Source organism: Talpa europaea (genome assembly GCF_964194135.1).
Source record: "Talpa europaea genome assembly, chromosome: X".
Lineage (NCBI taxonomy): Eukaryota > Metazoa > Chordata > Mammalia > Eulipotyphla > Talpidae > Talpa > Talpa europaea.
Window position 1 is genome coordinate 8,811,947 of NC_140081.1, and position 21,442 is coordinate 8,833,388.

General features: G+C 43.3%; 1 protein-coding gene across 1 annotated transcript in view; it reads left to right on the plus strand.

Annotated features, from left to right (window-relative positions):
- Positions 1-16,851: 16,851 nt before the first annotated feature.
- PPEF1 (protein phosphatase with EF-hand domain 1) overlaps positions 16,852-21,442 on the plus strand; it is a gene marked incomplete at both ends in the record, with an annotated part of 100,691 nt that continues 96,100 nt past the window's right edge. Inside the window, 3 exons of the mRNA XM_084258194.1 lie at positions 16,852-16,921; positions 18,480-18,548; positions 20,243-20,359. Coding sequence (XP_084114320.1) covers positions 16,852-16,921; positions 18,480-18,548; positions 20,243-20,359 — 256 coding nt within the window. The remainder of the gene's footprint in view (positions 16,922-18,479; positions 18,549-20,242; positions 20,360-21,442) is intronic.

A 21,442-nucleotide genomic window follows, 5' to 3' on the forward strand; every position in this document is an offset into this window, starting at 1 on the left:
TCGGTGAGGCTGACTGGCCGGCGGAAGCGGACCTTTGAACGGCCCCTGCTGGCAGCTTCCCTGCGCCTGGGAGGGAGACGCGCTTCCCCCGGTCACCCCCGTGCCCCCTTCGCCCGGCGCGCTGAGCCTGGTCGCCCCTAGTGACCTGCCGCCGCGGCCGCGGCTGGGAGCCTGGAGTCCCGAGCAGGGCGGGCAGGAAGCGCCCTTCCGAGCAGGGAGGGAGGGCTTCAGGCCGCGAGGGGTCAGCGGGCCTGCTGCGGGGTCGTTGTCGTGTTGGCGTCTATTTCGCCACGGTTGCCACAAGGCCGGTGGTCAGTCGCCTCTTGCCGGAGAATGTGGCCCTGACTGCTCCCCTGGCGTTTTCCAGAGCATTCTTCCCCTCTTCCCCTCCCCAAGCCTGAGAGGGGCGAAAAGTGGCGGGCTTTCGTGGCGGGCTTTTTCGGGCCTAGGCCTGGGGTGGGTTAGGGACGGTGGGGTAGACAGTTGGCCCTTTATGGCCGGGGAGAGTGAGTGAAGCATGACCCGCCACAAGATTTGAGGGGCCCCGTGCAAAGGGCGAGTTGCAGGTCCCCTGTTCAAAAGTGACCAAGAATTCGGACCGCGAAGGTGTCCGCACAGGGGCCTGCTGCTCGGCCTCCAGAACTAGCCCCTGGGACCCTCGTGTGGTCTCCCTTCTTGGCTTTCATGATCAGAGCCACGTGCCTTCCCGGGAGCTTCTGGGTGCGGCTTCACCTTTCCAGGCCGGCTCCGCTGCCCTTAAGCTTCAAAACCCACTTGAAACCATTGGGGGAGCATCGTTAAGTGCCCAGTTGGACATGACGCTTGAAGGCTGCAGCTGTCTTTCCCCTGGCATCTCCTCCGAGGCTGGCAGGATGATGGAGTAACAAGACTGAAAGCAGCCCCTTCAGGCAGGCACCGGGAAGAAACAGGTGGGTGGAAGGTGCGCTCATCTGGGGTGGGGTGGGGCACACTGTCAGGATTCTGGTCCTGTCTTGGCCACTCACTAGCTTTGTGCTCTTGAACTGGCAACTCACCTCCCAAGCCTTAGTGTCCTTTCTCCTTCGTGAGACTGGTAATTTGGACGAGACACCCGTGCTTCCCCTCTGCGTCTACGAGTTATCCACACTTTCCAGGTGAGAAAATGGAAGCTGTTATCTGTCAAGTAAGTTTTTCCAGAGAAGTAGAGGCAGCTAGTGCTTGGGTTTTCTAGTACCCGGTTTTCCATGTCCTCATACCTCCCAGAAATATTCATCAGGGGGCCCCTCCAGAACGCCTTTCTGTTGATACATTTCAAGAGGCCTGTTGAGTACTCGATGCTTAGATTGTGAGCCACCAGACGATCTGGAGTGGACTGCCACCAGCCAGAGGGTGAATTCATGAACTCTCTGTGTTTTCTGTAGTCGGTGAGCCCCAGTAACCCCTGGGAAGGCCAATAAAAATATGTTTCCAAACCCCCGTCAATTCAAGATAAGACTGTCAGGAATTGGGCCTACAGTTGTACTCACCAGTTGGGTTTGCTTTGTGTCTCTAGGGAAGGCTTGGCTCTCCTTCCAGCTTTCAGTCTGCTCTTCCTGTAAGGGTGTTTTTGCCAAGTCAAGCCTTGGCTACGTTTCCACAGGTAACTCCAGGTAGAAAAGAAGCTGGTGTGCCTCTGATGCACGCAGCACAGGTTTTTGCCTTTAGCAAAACACACTCCTGTACCTTTTTTCCATTCTGACGAAGAGGGAGACTTGTTCCCCTTCCCTGCTGCCCTCAAGGTATAGTCACTATCGCTTTCATTAGTCAAGTGCCATATGGTTTACAAAGCAATTTCACATACATTCCAAAGAGGTAGCCTATTACTATCTCCATTTTTCAGGTGAAGAAGTCGAAGCCTAAGAGTTTGAATGCCTTGACTGAGACTAATTTGCTGGTGAGTGGCAGGGCTGGGTTCATACTCAGTCTTATATCTAAGTGACTTTTGGAGACCCATGACCCCAAAGGCTCTGTGTTGTTCCCATGAGAGTGTTGCTGGTCCCGTGTAATATTTTGTCTTCATGACAGTCAGGAAATAGTTAACGTTTTATCTTCTGTAATTTTTTTTAAAGATTTATTTATGCATACAAGAACTGGGGTACATTGCAGAGGTGCAGGGGTGAGAGGCTTCACCAGAGACAGAGCGGGGAACAGAACAGGCAGGCTGACTGAAAAACACTGCTGAGGGGAGCAGCAGGCGAGACAGGAGAGGTGTGCTGCGCCATGTGGGTAGCTCCCTGGGCGGCTGGGGATCGAACTCATGCTGCAGAGGCTGCGGACAACTTCATAGTGCTGTGCTTAACCCCTTGTGCCACCAGGGAGGCCCTATCTTTTGTAATTTTTCAGTGAAATCTTCAAAAGCAGGAACCAAGAACCTGCCAGAAAGAATTGTTGATGACTTTCACTTTGAAACCACCAGTGTCATGAATAGTGCCTCAGATGGCCCCAATTCTGCCTGACATTTTGGTCTGTTCAGTCAGATCTATGAGGCCCGTCAACCCTTAGGTGTGCCCACAAGCATTTGAACAATTATAAGACAAATACATAAACTAGTAAATTAAAACTAGAGGTCACTGAAACTTTTTGAGTGCTCTGATTTCTCAGATGTTTACTGTGCCTTCCTCAATAGTTGGCTTCTCTGATGAGGAGTAACTCAACCAGAGAAACCATAGCCCCACACACTGAGCTGACTTGGGAAGCTCAGCTTACCTGATTTTATTTAGAAATAATTATCCTCTCTCTTTTGGTGAGTACTCACTCAAGATTTACTAAGAGAAGTGAGTCATTCCTTAGTATTGTGGAGCTCATCTTATTTTTTCCCCTTTTGCAGCTCATCATGTTCAAAACATTTGAAAGTAGCCCACTGGAATGGCTGTTGCTTTTTGCCCACCTACCTTATCATAATTGGGTACATTCATCTCTCTTTTTACCCATCTCAAATTCTGTGGTTATTTTATTTTATTTTTTTTTAAAGATTTATTTATTTATTTACACAAGCACTGGGTACAGTCAGAAGCGTGGGAGGGTGAGGGAATTCACCAGAGCCAGAACGGGGAGCACAACAGGCAGAAGAACCGAAGTACACTGCTGAGGGGAGCAGGGGGCGGCAGGAGAGGTCTGTGCGCCATGTGGGACCCTCACCGGCGGCCAGGGATCGAACCGGCGCTGCAGAGACTGCGGGCAGCTTCGCAGCCCAGCGCTCAACCGCTGTGCCACCAGGGGAGGCCCTCTGTGGTATTTTAATCACTTGTTTGTGCTTTTACTGTTTGGTGGCGGCACTGCAATCTGTTAAGAGCCAATTCTCCCGTTGTCCACCCCTAAATATGTCCCCAGGAAGAACACACATCTGGAGCTAATCCTGGGGTTTTGCTTGAGTTCCCAAGAAGAGATACTTTCCTGTTCACACTGGGCTTGAACATGAAGTAATCCAGAGGCTGCAGGGTCTGCTCTCCTCTATTACGTTGTAGCAGACAGGGCTCTTCCTAGCATGCAGCAGCAACCCACTTGTTCAGAATTTTCACTGCTTTTTCCCACGTAGGATGTTTATACTTGCCTGATAGGCTTGACTGAGTGATTTGCTTTGCCCAGCTGGATGTGGGCAAAAGTTCCAAGCCAAAGCGTGAAGAGCCGCTGTGGTTGGAGATTTCAGTGTCTTTTCCTTTTGCTATGAGAACAGCAGTGTCCCAGAGGGAGCTTGGCCTGAGTCTTGGAGGGAAGACCATGTGTTATAGAACTTCAGCCAGTCTGTTCTGGCCAAGGAAGAGGCATGCTGAAGAAACTTTGATTATTGTAAGCCACCTAAAGTTTGGGTTGTTTGTTACCAAAGTATAACATCACTTAAGTTGACTTAGCATTGTTGCTTGTTGAAGAAGATGAGTTTATTAAAGGATATTCAGTGGTTCACAGGATTTCCGCAAGGCCTTTGGAGCCTCCAAAGCCAGGAATAATGGCTAGATCTTTCTTGGTGCTGCACCAGCAGACACCCACTGCTGCCGCCTTTGAGTACAGAGTTAGCAACTCAAGCCAGTGATGGGACCTAGAAGCTCTATCATTGTTGCCTCTAAAAGCTGCGCCGCTCAGCCACTAACCTTGTCAGAAGATGGCTTTCATAATCCCCCAATGCCTCACCTTGCCCTCTTCTTCTTTTTTTAAAGATTTATTTATTTATTTATACAAGCACTGGGTACAGTCAGAAGTGCGGGAAGGTGAGAGAATTCACCAGAGACAGAGCGGGGAACAGAACAGGCAGACTGATGAAATACCCTGCTGAGGGGAGCAGCGGGCGGCAGGAGAGGTCTGTGAGCCATGTGGGACCCCCGCCGGCAGCCAGGGATTGAACTGGTGCTGCAGAGGCTGCGGGCAGCTTCGCAGCCCAGCGCTCAACCGCTGCACCACCAGGGGAGGCCCTCACCTTGCCCTCTTCTAAATTGAGGTGTATTGCAGAGCCGAGGTTACATGCCTATGCTCTTGCTGTAAGAGTGACTGGAAAAGCAAATTTCTTGTTTCTCCTTCAGGGAGGTAGGAGTCAATGAGGAATTACCAAAACATAAGAAGGATGTGAGAAGTTAGTGGGTGACCACAAAGCATGGAGCATATTTGCTACTTACTCAGTCTGTGAATGGAGCCAACAGCAAGGGATTAGAAGTGAGCAGCAGAGACTGGGCACTACCATTTAAGGCCTCCACCATTCATGCCTTAAGTATACCCACTGGTTCTTCAATTATTTGAGGATTGCATCCCCAGTTTTGCTTAGGCCAGTTGACTTGGGCTTATTGTCACATCCAGGAGTCCTACTGATTCATGTCTAAAATGCATGTGCATCAGCACAGTGGCTGGCATTGGTGCCCTGGCTTGAACACTTGGAAGTTTTGGTTACCCTCAGTTGCCAGTAAATGGGGAAAGAGGTCATGACAAAAGCCACTTCTGACAGGGGCGGGGTTTGGTTTCCCTCTTTCCTGGGGAGTTGGCTATTCTCAACTGGCATCGGGCACTTGCTCACAGGTGGCACAGAAACTAGGACACATAAAGTTATAGTAGGCAACACATCCGTGGCAGCGACTGCTAGTTGCTTATCAAATATCCATTCTTCTTTCATCAGTAATAAAAATAAGCAGAATAAACTCTTGTATAATGGTTGCTATGTATGAGAGACTATTCTAAACTCTTTCTTCATATTAACTCTTTTAACCCTCACAAGAAGCCTGTGAGAAAGGGCCTGTTACTGTGCTTAGTTTACAGATGAGGAAACCCAGGCACAGAGTAATTAGGTAACTTGACTAAGTCATACAGCTAGTAAATAAAGGAGCAGGGCTTTACCCCCAGGCCATCTGACCCCATACGTGGTGTTGAATCTCTGCACTGCTCTATGCTTTAGCAATATGTCCAGCAAAATGACTCCCTTCCAGCTGGGAGAGACGGACACAGTTCTAGCCAATGAGATGTACAGACGTGGTGGGCTTCCAAAACCTTTTCTTTCAAAGGAAGTAGACTCAGTTGGTCTGCCCATTTTGCCTTTAGTTCTTTAGTTCTGTCCGAATTGCAGATGTGATCGATGCTGGAGGTAGAACAGCCATTGTGTGACCATGAGTTGACAGTAATGAAGGAGAAAGCCACATGGCTTGGATGAAAGAAAGACGGTGCCTGGCATCTCAGCCCTGGATTTCCTACTTCCAAACTCCCTGTCATATGTAAAAAATAAACCCCCTAATTTTAAATTCTACTGTTTAGTGGGAGTTTTAGTTCCATGAGGAAAATACAATCCCTGCTGATTCAGCCTTTCTACATCTCTCGCCCTTACCTGTCTTCGTACCATTTTGACAACATCTTTTATCTATCCATCAGCGACTGCCCTGTGTTCCAGTCCCTTATGTGAAGTTGTTTATTATCACATGCCTGCAGTATGTCTAGGAGCACTGTGTTGGGCAGTGTGGGAGTTTATTTTTTTTTAAAGTATGAGGCGTTATCCCATCTCAAGCAGTTTAAGAACATTAATTAGCCCAAAGGATGAATTTGCTCCAATGGATGCATAATGTTCCAATGGATGATAATGACTGGATGTGGTTTCCTAAGTTAGGATGTTATTGAATTTTAATTAGACCCTATCTCCTGTCTCTTAAAGAGGAAACTCGAGGGAAGAGAAGACAGAGGTGGAGGGGGCAGGGTGATATGTCAAAGCCTGTGTAATGGTAGAGATGGACTCATGTGGTATGCCTTTCGACACCAGCTATCTGGAATTTCCAAAATCACTCACGGTCCCATTCATTGAGCTTAGATTTTATAGAGATAGTCACGCAAGAGAGAAACAGATCAGCTCATATCACCTCTCCTTTATTTATAAGTCTTGAGATGCTTCTAGTTTCTACAGTTACTCCCCTGGGACTCTGTAACTTACCATGGGACAATTTGGCTACTCTTCCACGTAGAAGGAAATGTCTGCTGGCAGCATCCAGTTCATGTTAATTGGGGAAGGAATTGAAATGGGCTACTCCCTCTCCCTCTACTTCCTTAACACTTACTGTCTTTAGATTTACAAGTGGGTTCTACTGTGCACACAATGGCACTTGCCTCTAAGTATAAGTTCCTCATACTCTGATGGAAGATTTCAAGAGTGATGCAGGTCTTATTATTATGTGTTTTTGTTAGTGATTTTAAGTATTTGTGATTTGGGAGGCTGCAACTAGGGTATAGTCTGAAGGCTATATTCAATAATAATACCCAAACCAATCAGTATGATGTGTAACTCAGTTACAGGCTATCTGCAGGCTAGCAGCCTTCCTCTGCTAAATTCTGTTAAAATTCAGTGGGTTCTATTTTGTGCGAAATGAGCAGGCTGCCATGACAACTGTCTGTGAATATTATTTTAATATTAGTCATAGGTTTCCACTGTCTGCCTCTGAGTCCAGCATTCACTGTAAAACCTAGATGCACATCTGTTCTTAAAGGAGTCCTCCTGGTCGTGTTTACAAAAAAACAAAAACAAACACTTGAATGGCTAGTTTTCTTTTGGGAGAGACATTTGAATAATTTACCCAGTTGCACATTGTAGATTTTATTGCTGTTTGTTTCCTTTGGAAGGGTGATTTGGATATGAAATTATATTGTACTGAACTATAGATTTGATCAAATAGTTATGCTAGACTAGTGTTTGAAAAGTTCCCCTCTAGGTGTGTAAACCTTACATTAAATTGTTCTTTTTTTTAACTCATAGTATCAGAAGGTATTTTGTGCTTGCGAGTAACAGAAAGTTCCACCCAAGCTGAGTTTAGCAAAACCAGTTTCAACTGATTCTAACTTGAAATTCCAAAGGTAAAATTTTATCCAGAGATTGATAATGAAGCCCCCAGCTCCATTTCCCTGTCCTTGTCTTCGTCTGCCCTTTTTCGTGTGTCAGTTCAAACTGGCTCCCAAACTGGCTCTCCTCCTGGCACAGCCTTGCTCAGAGCACCACACTTAGGGGAGAAGACTGAGTTTGTGTCCCTGGGAGTCCCGAGAGTCACTCATACCGCCTGTCTTAAGCTACATGTCCACCCAGAACATTATATTTTGCTAGAAGAGGATATGCTAACTGCCGTAGGCTGAGGTAAGTGCTCATTCTTGTACGGTCACCATTGCCTGAGTAGTGGGCTGGGCTACTTGGCTTGAGCCCGTCGGGGCCCATACTTAAGGGTGGAAGGTGGTGTCAAATCCATGCAAACTATGGCTGAGAATAGGGAGAGGGTTGATTTCAGAAAGGAAAATTGGGGTTGCAAGGAAGTTAGGGGAGTACTTGCTAGCCACTTGGTTAGGGAACAGAATGCTCAGCAAATACTAATGATGGCTAACATTTATTGAGTGCTAACTGGGAGCCAGGCACCACTCAAACAGCATTACAAGTGCACTGGTTAGAGAACGGGTTTGACTGTCCGTAATAAGGCAAATGAAATATCAGGGAGTTAACAGAGGGATTGTTTTTTTTTTTTTCCTCATGTGATATGAAGCCAGGGTACAGGCAGACATTGTGTCCTGCTTCCGGCAGAATGGGGGAATGGCAAGGAGGAAAGGGCTCGTGCCAGCTGTGTCTGGTTGTTTTCTTGTTTTCTTCAATCAGAAAAGTAACTTTTCTGGGAGCCTCAGCCAGTAGATTTCTGCTTATATTTCATTAGCCAGAACTCAGTCACATGGCCACCCCCTATCGGCAAGGGAACCTGGCAAAATCAAGTTTTATTGGATGAGCCCATTGCCACCTAGAACAAAACGGTTTTATTGCAAGGGAGTATGAATATCAGTTAGGCAGCTATCAGTGCCTGCCACTATACGTATTTTATTCCTTACTCCATTCAGTGTGGCTGGTACTATTATTATCCCTGCTTTCTAAGAAACAGGTTTTGTAATTTTCCCAAGCTCACACAGGCCTGTTCAGTGGTGGGGTCAGCATATGACCCCAAGCAGTTTGACTCTAGCACCAAATTCTGTTATGCTCGCAGACACATCCCGACCCCCAGAGAGACCACCTTTCTTTCTTCCTGAGTGCATCCACTCAGGAAGTGCAGGTTATTCCTAGAAATGGCAGCTAATATTCAGTTAGCATGTTATGGTTCATGAAGATTTTTCTATTTAGATTATTCTATTTAAATATTATCCCTATTTTTTAAAATGAGGAAACTGAGACTCAGAGAAGTTATATAAATTACCGTTTGTCCCTGGGTTGTATGTGGCAGACCTGATATTTCCTTGAAATTACAAGAGCTTACTCCTGGCCCCCTTTCCTGGTCTCCCTGCTCTTCCAAGCACAGCAGACTTCATTTTTAATTTTAAAAGACAATATATTGATCTAGGGCCTTTATTAACTTCAAAGCCTTCATGGATAAAAACAGTCCAGATCCTTCTTTTCATAGTGTCTTTTACACCTAGCCACAGGAGCCAGGATCTTGGCATGATTAGTAGGAACTGTGTTCAGCAGTAAGAAACAGACCTAAAAAGGGAGGTTATTTTTATCTCACATAATATAACATCCAGAGCTTCATTCAAAAAATGAAAGTGTATCTGTTAAAGTAAAAGGGTGACTAAACATAGAAATTTCCTAACCTTAGTTACATCAGGTTAATTTATATACATTTCTTAAAAACTGATATTTGTTTATCGTGTTATGATTTATGAAGATTTTTCCATTTAGATTATTCTATTTAAATATTACCCCCATTTTTTAAAATGAGGAAACGCATCAGACTTTTTGCTAAGAATGACAGCACACCTCATTGAAATAAACTAGTGAAGTTTCACTGTATTATTGATACCTCAGTTTGCTTATAATTGTTATCACTCTCATTCTTTTCAAATATCTGAGATCTTTAACTTGTGGCAATACTACTGAATTGACCATAAAAAAAATCACAAGAACATTGTAGAATAGAGTTTGACTTTAAAAATCATGAAAGAGTGGGTTGAAAAAGAAATAGAATTTTAGGGCTTCCCCGGTGGCGCAGCGGTTGAGCGCTGGGTTGCGAAGCTGCCTGCGGTCCCTGCAGCGCCGGTTCGATCCCCGGCTGCTCCCCGGCCACCGGAGGAGGGTCCCACATGGCGCGCAGACCTCTCCTGCCGCCCGCTGCTCCCCTCAGCAGTGTACTTCGGTCCTTCTGCCTGCTCTGCTCCCTGCTCTGGCTCTGGTGAATTCTCTCACCCTCCCGCGCTTCTGACTACCCAGTGCATGTATAAACAAACAAACAAATAAATAAATAAAGCATGCCTCTATTAAAAAAAAAAAAAAAAAAAAAAAAAAGAAATAGAATTTTAAACAAACAGAAGTTATACTGTGTTACAGCGTAGTGACACCCCCAACATGCTTCATCATCACTTGGGAGCTTAATTAGAAAAACAAGTTCATGAACTCTGCTCCAGATGTACTGAATCAGAACCCTTAGGGTGTGGGCCCAGGAATCTCTGTGTTTTTCTTTTTTTTAAGGAGACATTATTTTTTAAAATTATTTTTATTGAGGTAGCATTGTTTACAATACCATATATGATTCAGGGGACTAGGTTCATACCTGTTTGGCTCTATGTTACCACAATGCACCCACCACCAAAGTACCCATAGTTCTCCACCACAGGCCGTTGGGCCCCTCCCTGCTTTGTTCCTACCTCCACCCTCTTCTGCTAGTAGCCTCAATTCTACAGTCATATTTTTAGGGTTTTGGTTTAGTTTGTCTGTTCCTTTGTTTTGTTTTTCTGTATCCCACATACAAGTACTATCACCCAATAGTTCTCTTTCTCCTTGTGATTTTTACTTAGCATAATCCCCTCCAGTTCCATCCGTGTTGTTACAAATGGCAAGATGTCATCTCTTTTTCCAGTGGAGTAGTATTGCCTTATATGGATATGTATTATATCTTCTCTAGCCACTCATCTGTTGGTGGGCACTTAGGTCGTTTCCATTAACTTGGCTATTGTAAATAGTGCTGCAGTGAACATAGAAGTGCATATATCCCTTCAAATTGGAGCTTTTTATTATTTGGATAAATACCAAGGAGTGGAATTGCTGGATCATATGAGACATCTATTTTTAATATTCTGGACAACCTCTATATTATTTTCCTTAGGGCCTACATTTCCACCAGTCTATATTTTCACCAACAGTGTATATGAGGGTTCCTTTTTCTCCATACCATCACCACCATTTATTGCTTCTGGTGTTTTTTGACGTGGGCCATTCTCATGGGAGTGAGGTGCTATCTCATTGTGGTTTTGATTTGCATTTCCCTGATGATAAGTGATGTTGAGCATTTTTTCTGGTGCTTGTTGGCCAGGAATTTGTGTTTTAACAAGATCCCCAGGTGATAAATAAACACATTAATGTTTGTATAGCACTATTTTAGAGAGTTTTATGTAAATGAGACTCTCAGACTGTGTATTCTTTAGCATATTGGTTAAAATACCAACTCAGCTTTAGTTAACTAAAGACCTATGTTAAACCCTAGATTCTTCTTTGAAAGTTCCCAAATCATAGATTCCAGTTACCTAAAAGGTCACTGGGCCTTAATTCACATGTATGCTTGACCCCCATCCCCCTATCAACACCTTCACCTAAGTAATCTGTATTCCTTTTTCAGATGTCAATTCAAAGCTTCCTTCCTCACAGCAGCCTTTGCTTGACCTCCTGACTCACTTTTATGATGCACTTAAGTCTCCTTTGCAATTTCACATTTGTTTTCACATTATTTGATTAATGTCTACTTCCCTGACAAGGCTATAAACTTCATGAGGGCTGGGACCTTGTCACTTCTCTTAACTCATGTATTACCAAGGTCTAGAACATGCCTGATACATGATAGATGCTTAACAAATATTTGTTGAATGAATATATAAATAAAACCAAGACAAGAATAAGTGCTCATAAAGAAAATTCTTCTAAAACTTTTCCAAAAGCTTCACCATAAATTATTCATCATCTGAGGAAATAGTAGCAAAGGTTTTGAAAAGAAAGCCTTTCCCTAGGCCTTGTTTTAGCTAGTAATTTCAGTGTTCTCTAAGAAACCAACTATTCTTTGTTTTTATGTTCACAAACACAAAAATGTTGACAGGAAGGCAATGGTGGCAGAAAGAAAGCTTTTTCTAAAGAAAGAAACCTTTCTAATAAGCAGGAAGTGGTTCTCTCATCCAGGTTATATTCACATGCTGTTGGTAGGTACTGTCAGATCTCCATCCAGCATTGTGGGGTTGCCAAGGTAACCTATTGAAGAATCATTCTAGAATCTCCCTGTGGAAAATCCCAGAAGAGGCTGAGGCAGCCTCTTCAAATAAGATCTGTAAACCTGAGGATGGATGGTATCCTGAGCCTGCAGGTCAGGCTAAAACATTCAACAACCAACAAAGTGAAGATCTAGGAGTTTATTATCCGTTCATTGGTGAGGAACTAATAAAACTTAAGAGGGAAGGTTAGTCGGAGCTCTTAATGGAGTAGATGCAGTGAATGGTATCTGGGTAGGCATAGAGCCATATGATTGAAACTTAATGATCTTTCTCTGTTTAGTTGTTTGGACACCTCTTGTGGACTTTTTGTTTTCTATATGGTATTTATCATACTTTAAAATTTACTAAATTAGAGCTGTCTTTGTGGGGTAGAATTGGGTTACCATTATGTAATGGGAAGAGTGCTGGGCACCATGTCACGAGACTATGATTTTGGAGAAACCGTTCACCTCTCTGGGCCTGGTTTCTTCTCCTATAAAATGAAGAGCCTTGGGCCTCCCCAGTGGCGCAGCAGTTGAGCACTGGGTTGCGAAGCTGCCTGCAGCCTCTGTAGTGCCGGTTCGATCCCCGGCTGCTCCCCCGGGCCACTGGAGGAGGGTCCCACATGGCGTGCAGACCTCTCCTGCCGCCCGCTGCTCCCCTCAGCAGTGTACTTCGGTCCTTCTGCCTGCTCTGCTCCCTGCTCTGGCTCTGGTGAATTCTCTCACCCTCCCGAGCTTCTGACCGTACTCAGTGCTTGTATAAATAAATAAAAATAAATCTTTAAAAAATAAATAAATAAAATAAAATGAAGGGCCTTTTTGAACAAGTGCAAAGGACCACAATATCTTATCACATCACAGGTTCTCTGGCTACAGAGTTGTGGGCCAAGGCACCGTCATGTCATGATGGTCTTGTAAGGGACTCTATAGTCTGTCCCTAGATTAGTGCCAATTGCCAGTGCCTTGATATGAGAGGGAGTTGTATAAATGGATAGTCTTTGTCTTCTTTAGTCTTAGAATGGCACATTATAGCGCCTGCAAAAGGAAAACAAGTAGTAAGGAAGTACCATTGCTCTGCCATTGACTCATGCTAGATGTCAAACTGAGATACGTATAAAACCCGAGCGCATACAAGCTGAAGGAACAGATTGTGGCAATATTTAAAAATATCACAATTCTCTAAATAAGAAGCAATTCTGATAGCCTATTTGGAATTTATGTGAAACATCTATAACTCTGAAAATCTGACTTTTCAGATTTGGTACATTGCCAAGGTAAATGACTTCTCTGTAGTTATCATACATAAAAGTGTATTGAATTGTATGGTAATATGGGGCTCCCTGAGGCCTCTCCTAGGCCTCTCTCTTTCTCCATTGCTCCTTTTTAAGTTTTCTTTGGTTTCTCCTTCTTCTTTCTCATCCCCTGGAAATCATTTCAGCTATTATAGGTAACCTGATGACCTCTCTTTTCAGAATCTGCAGACTGGATTTATGTCCTGGACTTCTACTGCCTAAGGGACATTTCATAGGCACTCAGATATTTTTGTACACCATAAACAGATTTGTATTCCTTCATGTCCTAACCCTGTACCCATTAATACTCTACTGCAATTAATGTCATCATCCTCTAGACTAAATTGCTTGAGGACAGGGACCATGTCTGTCTTGTCCATCATTGTACCCCCCAGTGCCCAGAGTAGTGCCTGGCACATGGTAGACACTCAGCAATTATGGTCATGAGTTACTTCATGATAAGGCTATTGCCTGAGAAATGCGTTATTTGGGAACATGATATTAATGGTGGGTTTTGTGTGCTTCTGGGTCATAGTGAGCAAAACTATGTGAGGTGAAATCAAACTGCAGGAAAATGATATCATCTGGAGACAGGTGACCACAAGATGTATGAGACTGCTGCAGTGCAGAACACTGTGACGTTAGGACTTCCAGGGCATCACTAGGCAATAGGAATTTTGGGACCACCATCAGATATGCAGTCTGCCTTTGACTGAATTGTCATCATGTGGGCCATTGCTGTATTGTTGAAGAATTGACAAGTCTATTATTCCAAATGTGGAATCATTCTCGATGACTCTCTCATACATCCCCCATATCCAGTCTGGGTCCAGTGGGGTTTATTACCTAAAAAGCTTTCACATTTGATCATTTTTGTCCATCCCCACTGGCAATGATTTCATTCAGCCCATATCATCTGAGTCTTGGATTGTTATAGGAGCTTCCTCATCGGTCTTCCTGTGGTGGCTTGTTCATCCTCTGACCCTCAGCGTGGTCTTTGTATAGCTTGAATATGATCAAATCACCCTCAAGCTCCCCTTTACTTAAACAGAGTTTGCAATCTGGCAGTCTCACACTGAATCCATGGAGTCTATGTAGTGTTTTGAGAAAATGAGAATTATTGTATTTCATGCACTTTTTTTTTCACATTTTAGTGCCTCTCAAATTGGAATGTGTCTTAAAATAGAGTGTCATAGTTTGATGGGTGGCTTTTTCCTTTCTTATTGGTATATAAAATAATGCACCATGTAATCAATGGCCTCTTAAATTTATAGAAATATGCTCGTGTTGACATTTAAAAATAGGGAGGTTTTACATAAAAATATGTTCAACTTCTCTTGAAAAATCACACTGGGCAATACTAGGCCAAGGTATCTAGATGGCAGCTTAAGAGGCAGCTACCAAATTAGCAGCTGACTCCTTAGACAAAAACTCTCTAGTACATCCCATCGTCCTCACCCACTGCTTTATTCATTTATATCATATGCCCAGCCCATGTAAGTATTTGAGATTAAAATCCCTGATGGACAGGTTAAAGTCTGTATTCTAAGTTATGATTTACAAGCATGATTATAGTTGGCACCAACCTACCTTCCAGGCTCACATCCTCCTCCTCCATTTTCTACACCCTCTATCCCTCTGACTCTGGAAACACGACTCAAATATAACCTACTCCTGTGCTTCCCAGAATGCCTTTCCCACCTTTATGCTCTATGAAACATTTCCTGACTTGCCTTGGCAGAGTGTGTTTCCTTCTGGACATATCTCTATACGTACATTTCCTCTCTTAAATTATTTGTGGTCAGGCCTGTGTTCCTTATTATGCTGTGAACTTGATAGGGAAGTGAATGAGAATATATTCATCTTTGCATCCCTGCCTTGTAGCTGGAACATGGTCAGTAGGTATCTATTGAGTAAAGAATGGATGGCATTCCTATTTTGCTGGGGATCTCTGGTTTTTGAGTTTTCCCCATGGATAGGAGCTAAAAGTAAGTCAGAGGGAAGAGCAAGTGTTTTCCTTAGTGCTCACAATTTATAGTATACGACATTGCTTCTGGCTGTGACTTATGAAGGCCTTTGGCCATCAAAGTCAGCCCACAGGGTTGTTACTCTCTGCACACCAAAACCAGGTCCAGTTCTCTGTGAAGCTTTTTAAAAAATTTATTTCAACTTAGTGTACAGTAAAAGCAGGTTTTTTTTTTGGTACAATTCTGTGAATGTTGACACATGGATAGATTAGTGTAACCGCCACTAGCATAGACTATCAGCATACAGATACAGGATAACCCGGGTACAGAACATCACTCCTCCCAAACTCCCTCTTCTGTCTCTCTTTAGTCATGCCATCCCCCACCTATAAACCCTAGCAGCCACTGATCACTTCTCAGTTACTGCAGCTTTGTCTTTCAAGGAAGGCACGTACTTGTATGTAACCTTTTCAGCGTGGCTTCTTTCACTCAGCATGATGTCGCTGGATACATCCAGGTTGTACATATCAGTAGTTTGTTCCTTTTATTGCTAAGTACTAGTATTCCATGGTCTGGCCAGAGATGTCCCTCAGTTCTTTGCCATGTGGGCCTTTCCAACATGGCAACTTACCATTGGCTGACTGAGAGACCAGTCCTGTCTGAGCTTCTCCACTCACTCATAAGTCCAGCTGCAGTATTATAACTATGAACTGACTTCATTCTTTTTTTGTTTGTTTTAAAGATTTATTTATTTATTTATACAAGCACTGGGTACAGTCAGAAGCGCGGGAAGGTGAGAGAATTCACCAGAGCCAGAGCAGAGAGCAGAACAGGCAGAAGGACCGAAGTACACTGCTGATGGGAGCAGCAGGCGGCAGGAGAGGTCTGCGCGCCATGTGGGACCCTCGCCCAGTGGCCGGGGATCGAACCCAGCGCTCAACCGCTGTGCCACTGGGGAGGCCCTTAACTGAGTTCATTCTAATTTTAATTTCACTTCTGCCATTTTGTGTCCTTGTTAAGTATTGTAAAATACACATGTCTACAAGAGCACCCTCTTCTCTCCCTGGTCTCTTTTCTTCCAGTTAATTCCTAACTTACAGCTGTTCAACCATCACATCTAACCTGGGCATCACTTTTTTTAGAAAGCTTTCCCTTATCCTTCTTTCTGGGATAGGGCATTCACTGTGCCTATTACTTAGCCTTTTTATTATACTGTGCAGCTTTCATTTATCGTGTAATATCTGGCACTGTTTTAGATACCTGGATATTACTGGCACTGTTTTAGATACCTGGATATTATATTCCAATAGGGGAGACAGATTTTAATTTGTAATTTTAATTTTGTATTTATGTGGTAACCCCACTTCATTCATGTCCCTTTTGTTCACCATTTATGTGCCTGTTCCTCAGCACAATGCCTGTCACATGGGGGTGCACACTAAAGTGTTGAATTTAATGGAAGAGTACAAGGCATCCGAGTAAGGAAGATTAGGCCTTTCCCAGAGGAGAACTGAACTTTCATCTTTCCTGCTGGCTGTTTTCATATGATGATGTGCCAGTTGAGAAGTTGTCCCACCTTAAATCTGTTAATGAGTGAGTTTAGAACTGTTAACAGTACTTTGCCTGTTATTTTTTTCCTTTTTAGACTGGGAGAACTCATCCTTGCCCAGCTGGCCAGGGAACATCTGAGAAGAGGCTAGAACCTTCATTTTGCAAACACGTAAGGTGCTGGCTAAAGCTTCCCCATGTCACTGTGTACACTTATAATCAGACTCTGGAGTCACAGTGCCCAGGCTCACATTCCAGCACTCACTCATTTGCTATTTGACTTTGGGCTATAGTTCCTAATGTGTAAAAAAGGGGTAATAATCGTATATGCCCCACAGGATGGTGTGGGGATTAAATCAGAACAACACATGTCAAATTAACAAGTACCTACAACATGGTACGTGCCCAATAAATATTTTATCATTATTATGATTTATTCACATACATCAGTGCTGATTCATTTCACATTTGGAGGATGGCATTAGGTGCTTTGTGGTGCTCAAAATAATACTTTAGCATCCTTCATACTGTGGAAAAATAAGTGACATTCTTTATTTTAAGCAAAGTCAAAATAACAATCACATAAAGGGCACAGCCAATCCAATTTATGGGCCTGAGGCTGGCCATTGATGTAACTACCCAAACCACGAATTCTTATATTCCTTTCTTTTCTTTCTGCAATATAAGAAATATTTGGTGAGTACCTCTTATGCATTTGGCACTCGGGATACCAAGAAGAATGAAATGAATCTTTCACCTTTAAGATTTTACTGTAAAAAGACAAATTGCAGCATACTTTGAGCAACTCTATAATTGGACACACACATAGCTTTGAGAGCCAGAAGACAGAATGACTAACTCCGCTTTGGTGATTCAGGAAAAGCTTCACACAGAGGAGGTGACATTTGAACAACTATATCTGGACATAGCTATCAGTCAATCATTGAGGGTTGGATAGGCATTTGGCTGGAATACAGCCATAGGGAGACATTGTCCACTATTTTGGGGGAGCCTGGATAATTATACTATCATTTACAATGTGTATGGCAGCTTCTTCAGTTCCTGGTCTAAAGTCCTTGCCATGGAAACCTGTATGGTTGTATTGCCTCATAATGAGGCCCTCTGATAATATTTAATATGCTAATAGGAGTTCTGATGCCCAGAACTGCCTTGCCAGTTATTTTTAAAGGGACTCCATTAGATTAAATAGCAAGCTAGGTAACCACTTTACTGGCTCTCCTGTGGCTCTCAACTGCAGAAAGGAATTGGCTAAAGAGCAGCTCAGGTGAAGTTATAAATTGGTTATGAGTGGAGTCCTTTAAATCCTAGCTTGAGAGGCCTGAGGCTAGTAAGCTCAGAAACTGAGGCATTGTAGGAAAATTCATGTGTGCAGCTGCAGTTTGCATGGGACTCTGGGAACAAGACCAGTCCTGGATTGCCTCAAAAGATGGCAGAACTGTGGCTGGTAGCACCCACTACTGACATTGGCACTTAGTGGCAGTGTCTTCCTTCACAAACTCAGCAAAATCATACATCAACTTTCTTTTCTGGTTATGAAGGGAAGTGAATCTTCCTTTCACAGGTAGGTTCTGCATCAAGCAGCTCATTATGAATAACTGGAGGAATAAAAATGGCATATAAATAAATGTACAGCCCAGCACCCAACAGCTGCTCCCTTATGCCCATGCCTTTTTGCAAGTCTCAAGGGGGACTTCCCACTTCCTTCTCTTAATTATACTCAGGTTACCGTAGTATTTCCTGAAAATCGTCTTCAATTGATTTAAGAGTCTGCCACTGAATGCTTCTCTGCCCTTACTTACCCCAATTCATTTTGTGTTTATACTGATGCAAATTATGCAAACAGCAGCCTGATGCTGCCAGTACAGAGCCTGGTCCCCTGGGAGGCAGTCATATGACCACAGCCCATTATCTGTGCTCTTCCCTTTATCTCCTAGCCAGGAACAGGGCAGTATCAGAGCGGACCAGCCTCTCCCTGATCAGTGACTCCCGGCTCATCCTGCAGGGTAAAAGGCAGAGCAGTTTCAGTTATTGCTTTGTTTCTGTGTGAATATTTCTTCATTTATTTAAGCAAGAGTTCTCCCTTCAGGGAGCTGCAGAGATGTGAGATGTGTTGGAGTGTGTAAGTATGCGTGTATGTGTGTAGGGGGTGCTCAGAGAGACCTGGAATTATACCTCTTTTCTTTCAGACCTCTGCATCTCCTCGAGAAGATTTCTTCTTGTTTTCATTTCTGTTCAAACACCTGGGGTGAGGACAGACATCTACATTGCCAAGCAGAAGAAACAGGTAATGTGTTTGTTTGTTCTTAGGTATTTGGGGCAACCAGAAGTCTCCATTATAAACCTACATTGTGTAGCAGTGGGATGGAGAATGTTCACTCCTTGAGTTTATTGGAATTTTTTAGAATGACTCCTCAAAGATGCTGATTTCAAATTAGTGGCCATCATCTTCAAAAGGTGTACAGATGACTATAATTTGAAGGGTTTGACATACTTTAAATGAACTCAATGTTTAGAAAAACTCTGTGGCCACTTGGGCGAGAGCTAGAAAATGTGGGAAGGGATGTTTCGAGATACCCTTCTAGGCCCTTCGTGGGAAATTCCCAGAGCCCAATTAAACAACTTCATGTTCAGAAATCTTCCTTTAGCTCCTATGGCCTTTTGTTATCTTAGAGGACCACAAAGTTTCCATCTATCTCTAAGAAAGGGAAACAATTCTTTCCAATGTTCAACAATTTTCTTTAGTGATTTTGTGCTTACATAGCTTGATAAGACTGGATCCAGTAACTAAGGCATGGATAACTTTTTAGTGGGCAGGCATTTTTATTCTTTGATGATTAAATTGAACGGGTTTTTAGTTCTGCACTAATCAGCTGTGTCATGGTATACAATACTGAATTTCAGAATCTCAGTTTCTTCATCTGTAATATGGGGAGGCTGAAAGTTTGCTGTGAATAGCTACTGGAATAATAAAACATAAAGCACCCACTATACTAGATAAATGGTAGCCCCTTAATAAATAGTCATGATTTGAGCTATTATTATAATTACCAGTACAGCATTCTTTAAGACCTTAGTGCTCTCAGGGGAAAATTTCCCTGAGAAATTTTCCTATTTCCTTGTGAATCTACAATTACCCCAGAGCCTATGGCCACCGAAGGGGTTTAGTCTCTGATAGGTCCCCAACAACACATTCTGAAGGAAAAAATTTGAACACACAGAAATTTTGTTTCAATGTTTCACATCTACCACAGTAAGTACCCTCCCTGGCATGGCCCCTTCTAGCTTGCCAGCTAAGAACTGCTCTTTGTTCAAGTGGGCTTTTTTTAGTACTGAGCTCTCACTAGTCCTTAGTACAAGTATGTAAGGTATACATTAGTATCCCTGTTTTGTTTTTTTTTTAATGAGAAAACTGAGGTTCAGAAGAATTAATGACTAGCTGAGAAGAATTTAGACTGTGACTTGTCTGACTTCTAAACCGCAAACTCCATTGACCAGCATTAGGCAGTTAAGAACAATAGATGTTCTTGATGTTCTGCTAGACTATTTGGGAGATAGTGGTCACACAGCTCTTTCTTAGAGCTTCATAATGCACATTAATGTATTGAAGGCTTGGAGGATTTGGCAGTCAAGAAACTTGGTTTAAGCCTACTTCTCCTGAACGTGTTTGGTATTGGGACTTTTTTTGCCTTCCTTCTAGAACCATATAAAACTACTCTCCCACAAACAGACTTTGGAAAATCTGGCACCAGGCCAAGCTGCCTCCCGATCACGATCCTGTCTCATGAAACAACAGCTTACCCGCAGACATCTTCTGGTAAGCAGTATAGTTCCCTCGCTTTTCTTAAACTTTCTTTTTTGTTTTTCTGGGTTTCCCCACTCTTACCCCATGGTCTTGCTTATAATTTTTTTCATAGGAAAAGTTTGATTAATTGAATTTTTTTGCTCTAAAATATGTTGAAACAAACTAATCCTGGCTGTGCAAGGGCACCGGGGGCCGGGGGCATCCATTACTCTTGCTTCCCTTATGCGTAGTAAAAATTTCACTTGAATCCTTCCAGTCTACACATACTATCTTCTGCGGACCATCTGGGCAGTGTTCTCTGTGGTAACATCTCACAACAATGCACTAAAATTGCCTGCCTGGACAGAGAAGTGAGAATAGTACGCCATTTTCCTAGAGTCCTGATTTTTGACTCTATAAAAGGAGTGCCATAAGTGGAACTGCTCACACTGAAGTCGTGTGAGCAAACCTGATTATTTCAAAGGCAAGAAAACAAGGAATTGAAGAAGTCTTAAGTTGTTTAACTGGTATCTATATTTTATCACTCCTTTTAGACTTTAAAGTAGTTCAAGCTACATGACTAACCTAATTGATTTTTTAAAAAATTATTTATTTATATTTCACATCATTGTTCATTTTTGTACAATGTTTGCTTGCTTTTCTCAGGTGTAGTCCCCATAGAATTTCCACCACCAAGTCACCCGTGCACCATCACCATAGTCCCTTGTGCTCTTTCCGCCCTCGTTTGGATCCCTTTCCCTCCTCCTCCCCTGCAGAATATCTCTGATTTATAGTTGCATGTTTATTTTTGTTTCATCTGATTAGCCAGGAAGAGTCACTCCCATTCACTGAAGACTACAGACTCAAATGCTACAGTGTTCTGGTGGAAAGATAGTCAAGTAGGGGTCCTCTCTAGCATGGTTTGCCAGGTACCTCTCTGCCCTACTCTATGCCCCTTAGTTATATTTAGACCACAAGCATCAGCCTATAAAATCCCTGTTTCAATGAATGGCAAAGAGAATGCAGCAAGTGAGTCTAACTCTTCCTCTGTCCTCCATGCTCATGTCTACACAGTCCAAAGGGGAAGAATTATATTTACCTAACCAGGTGCCACAG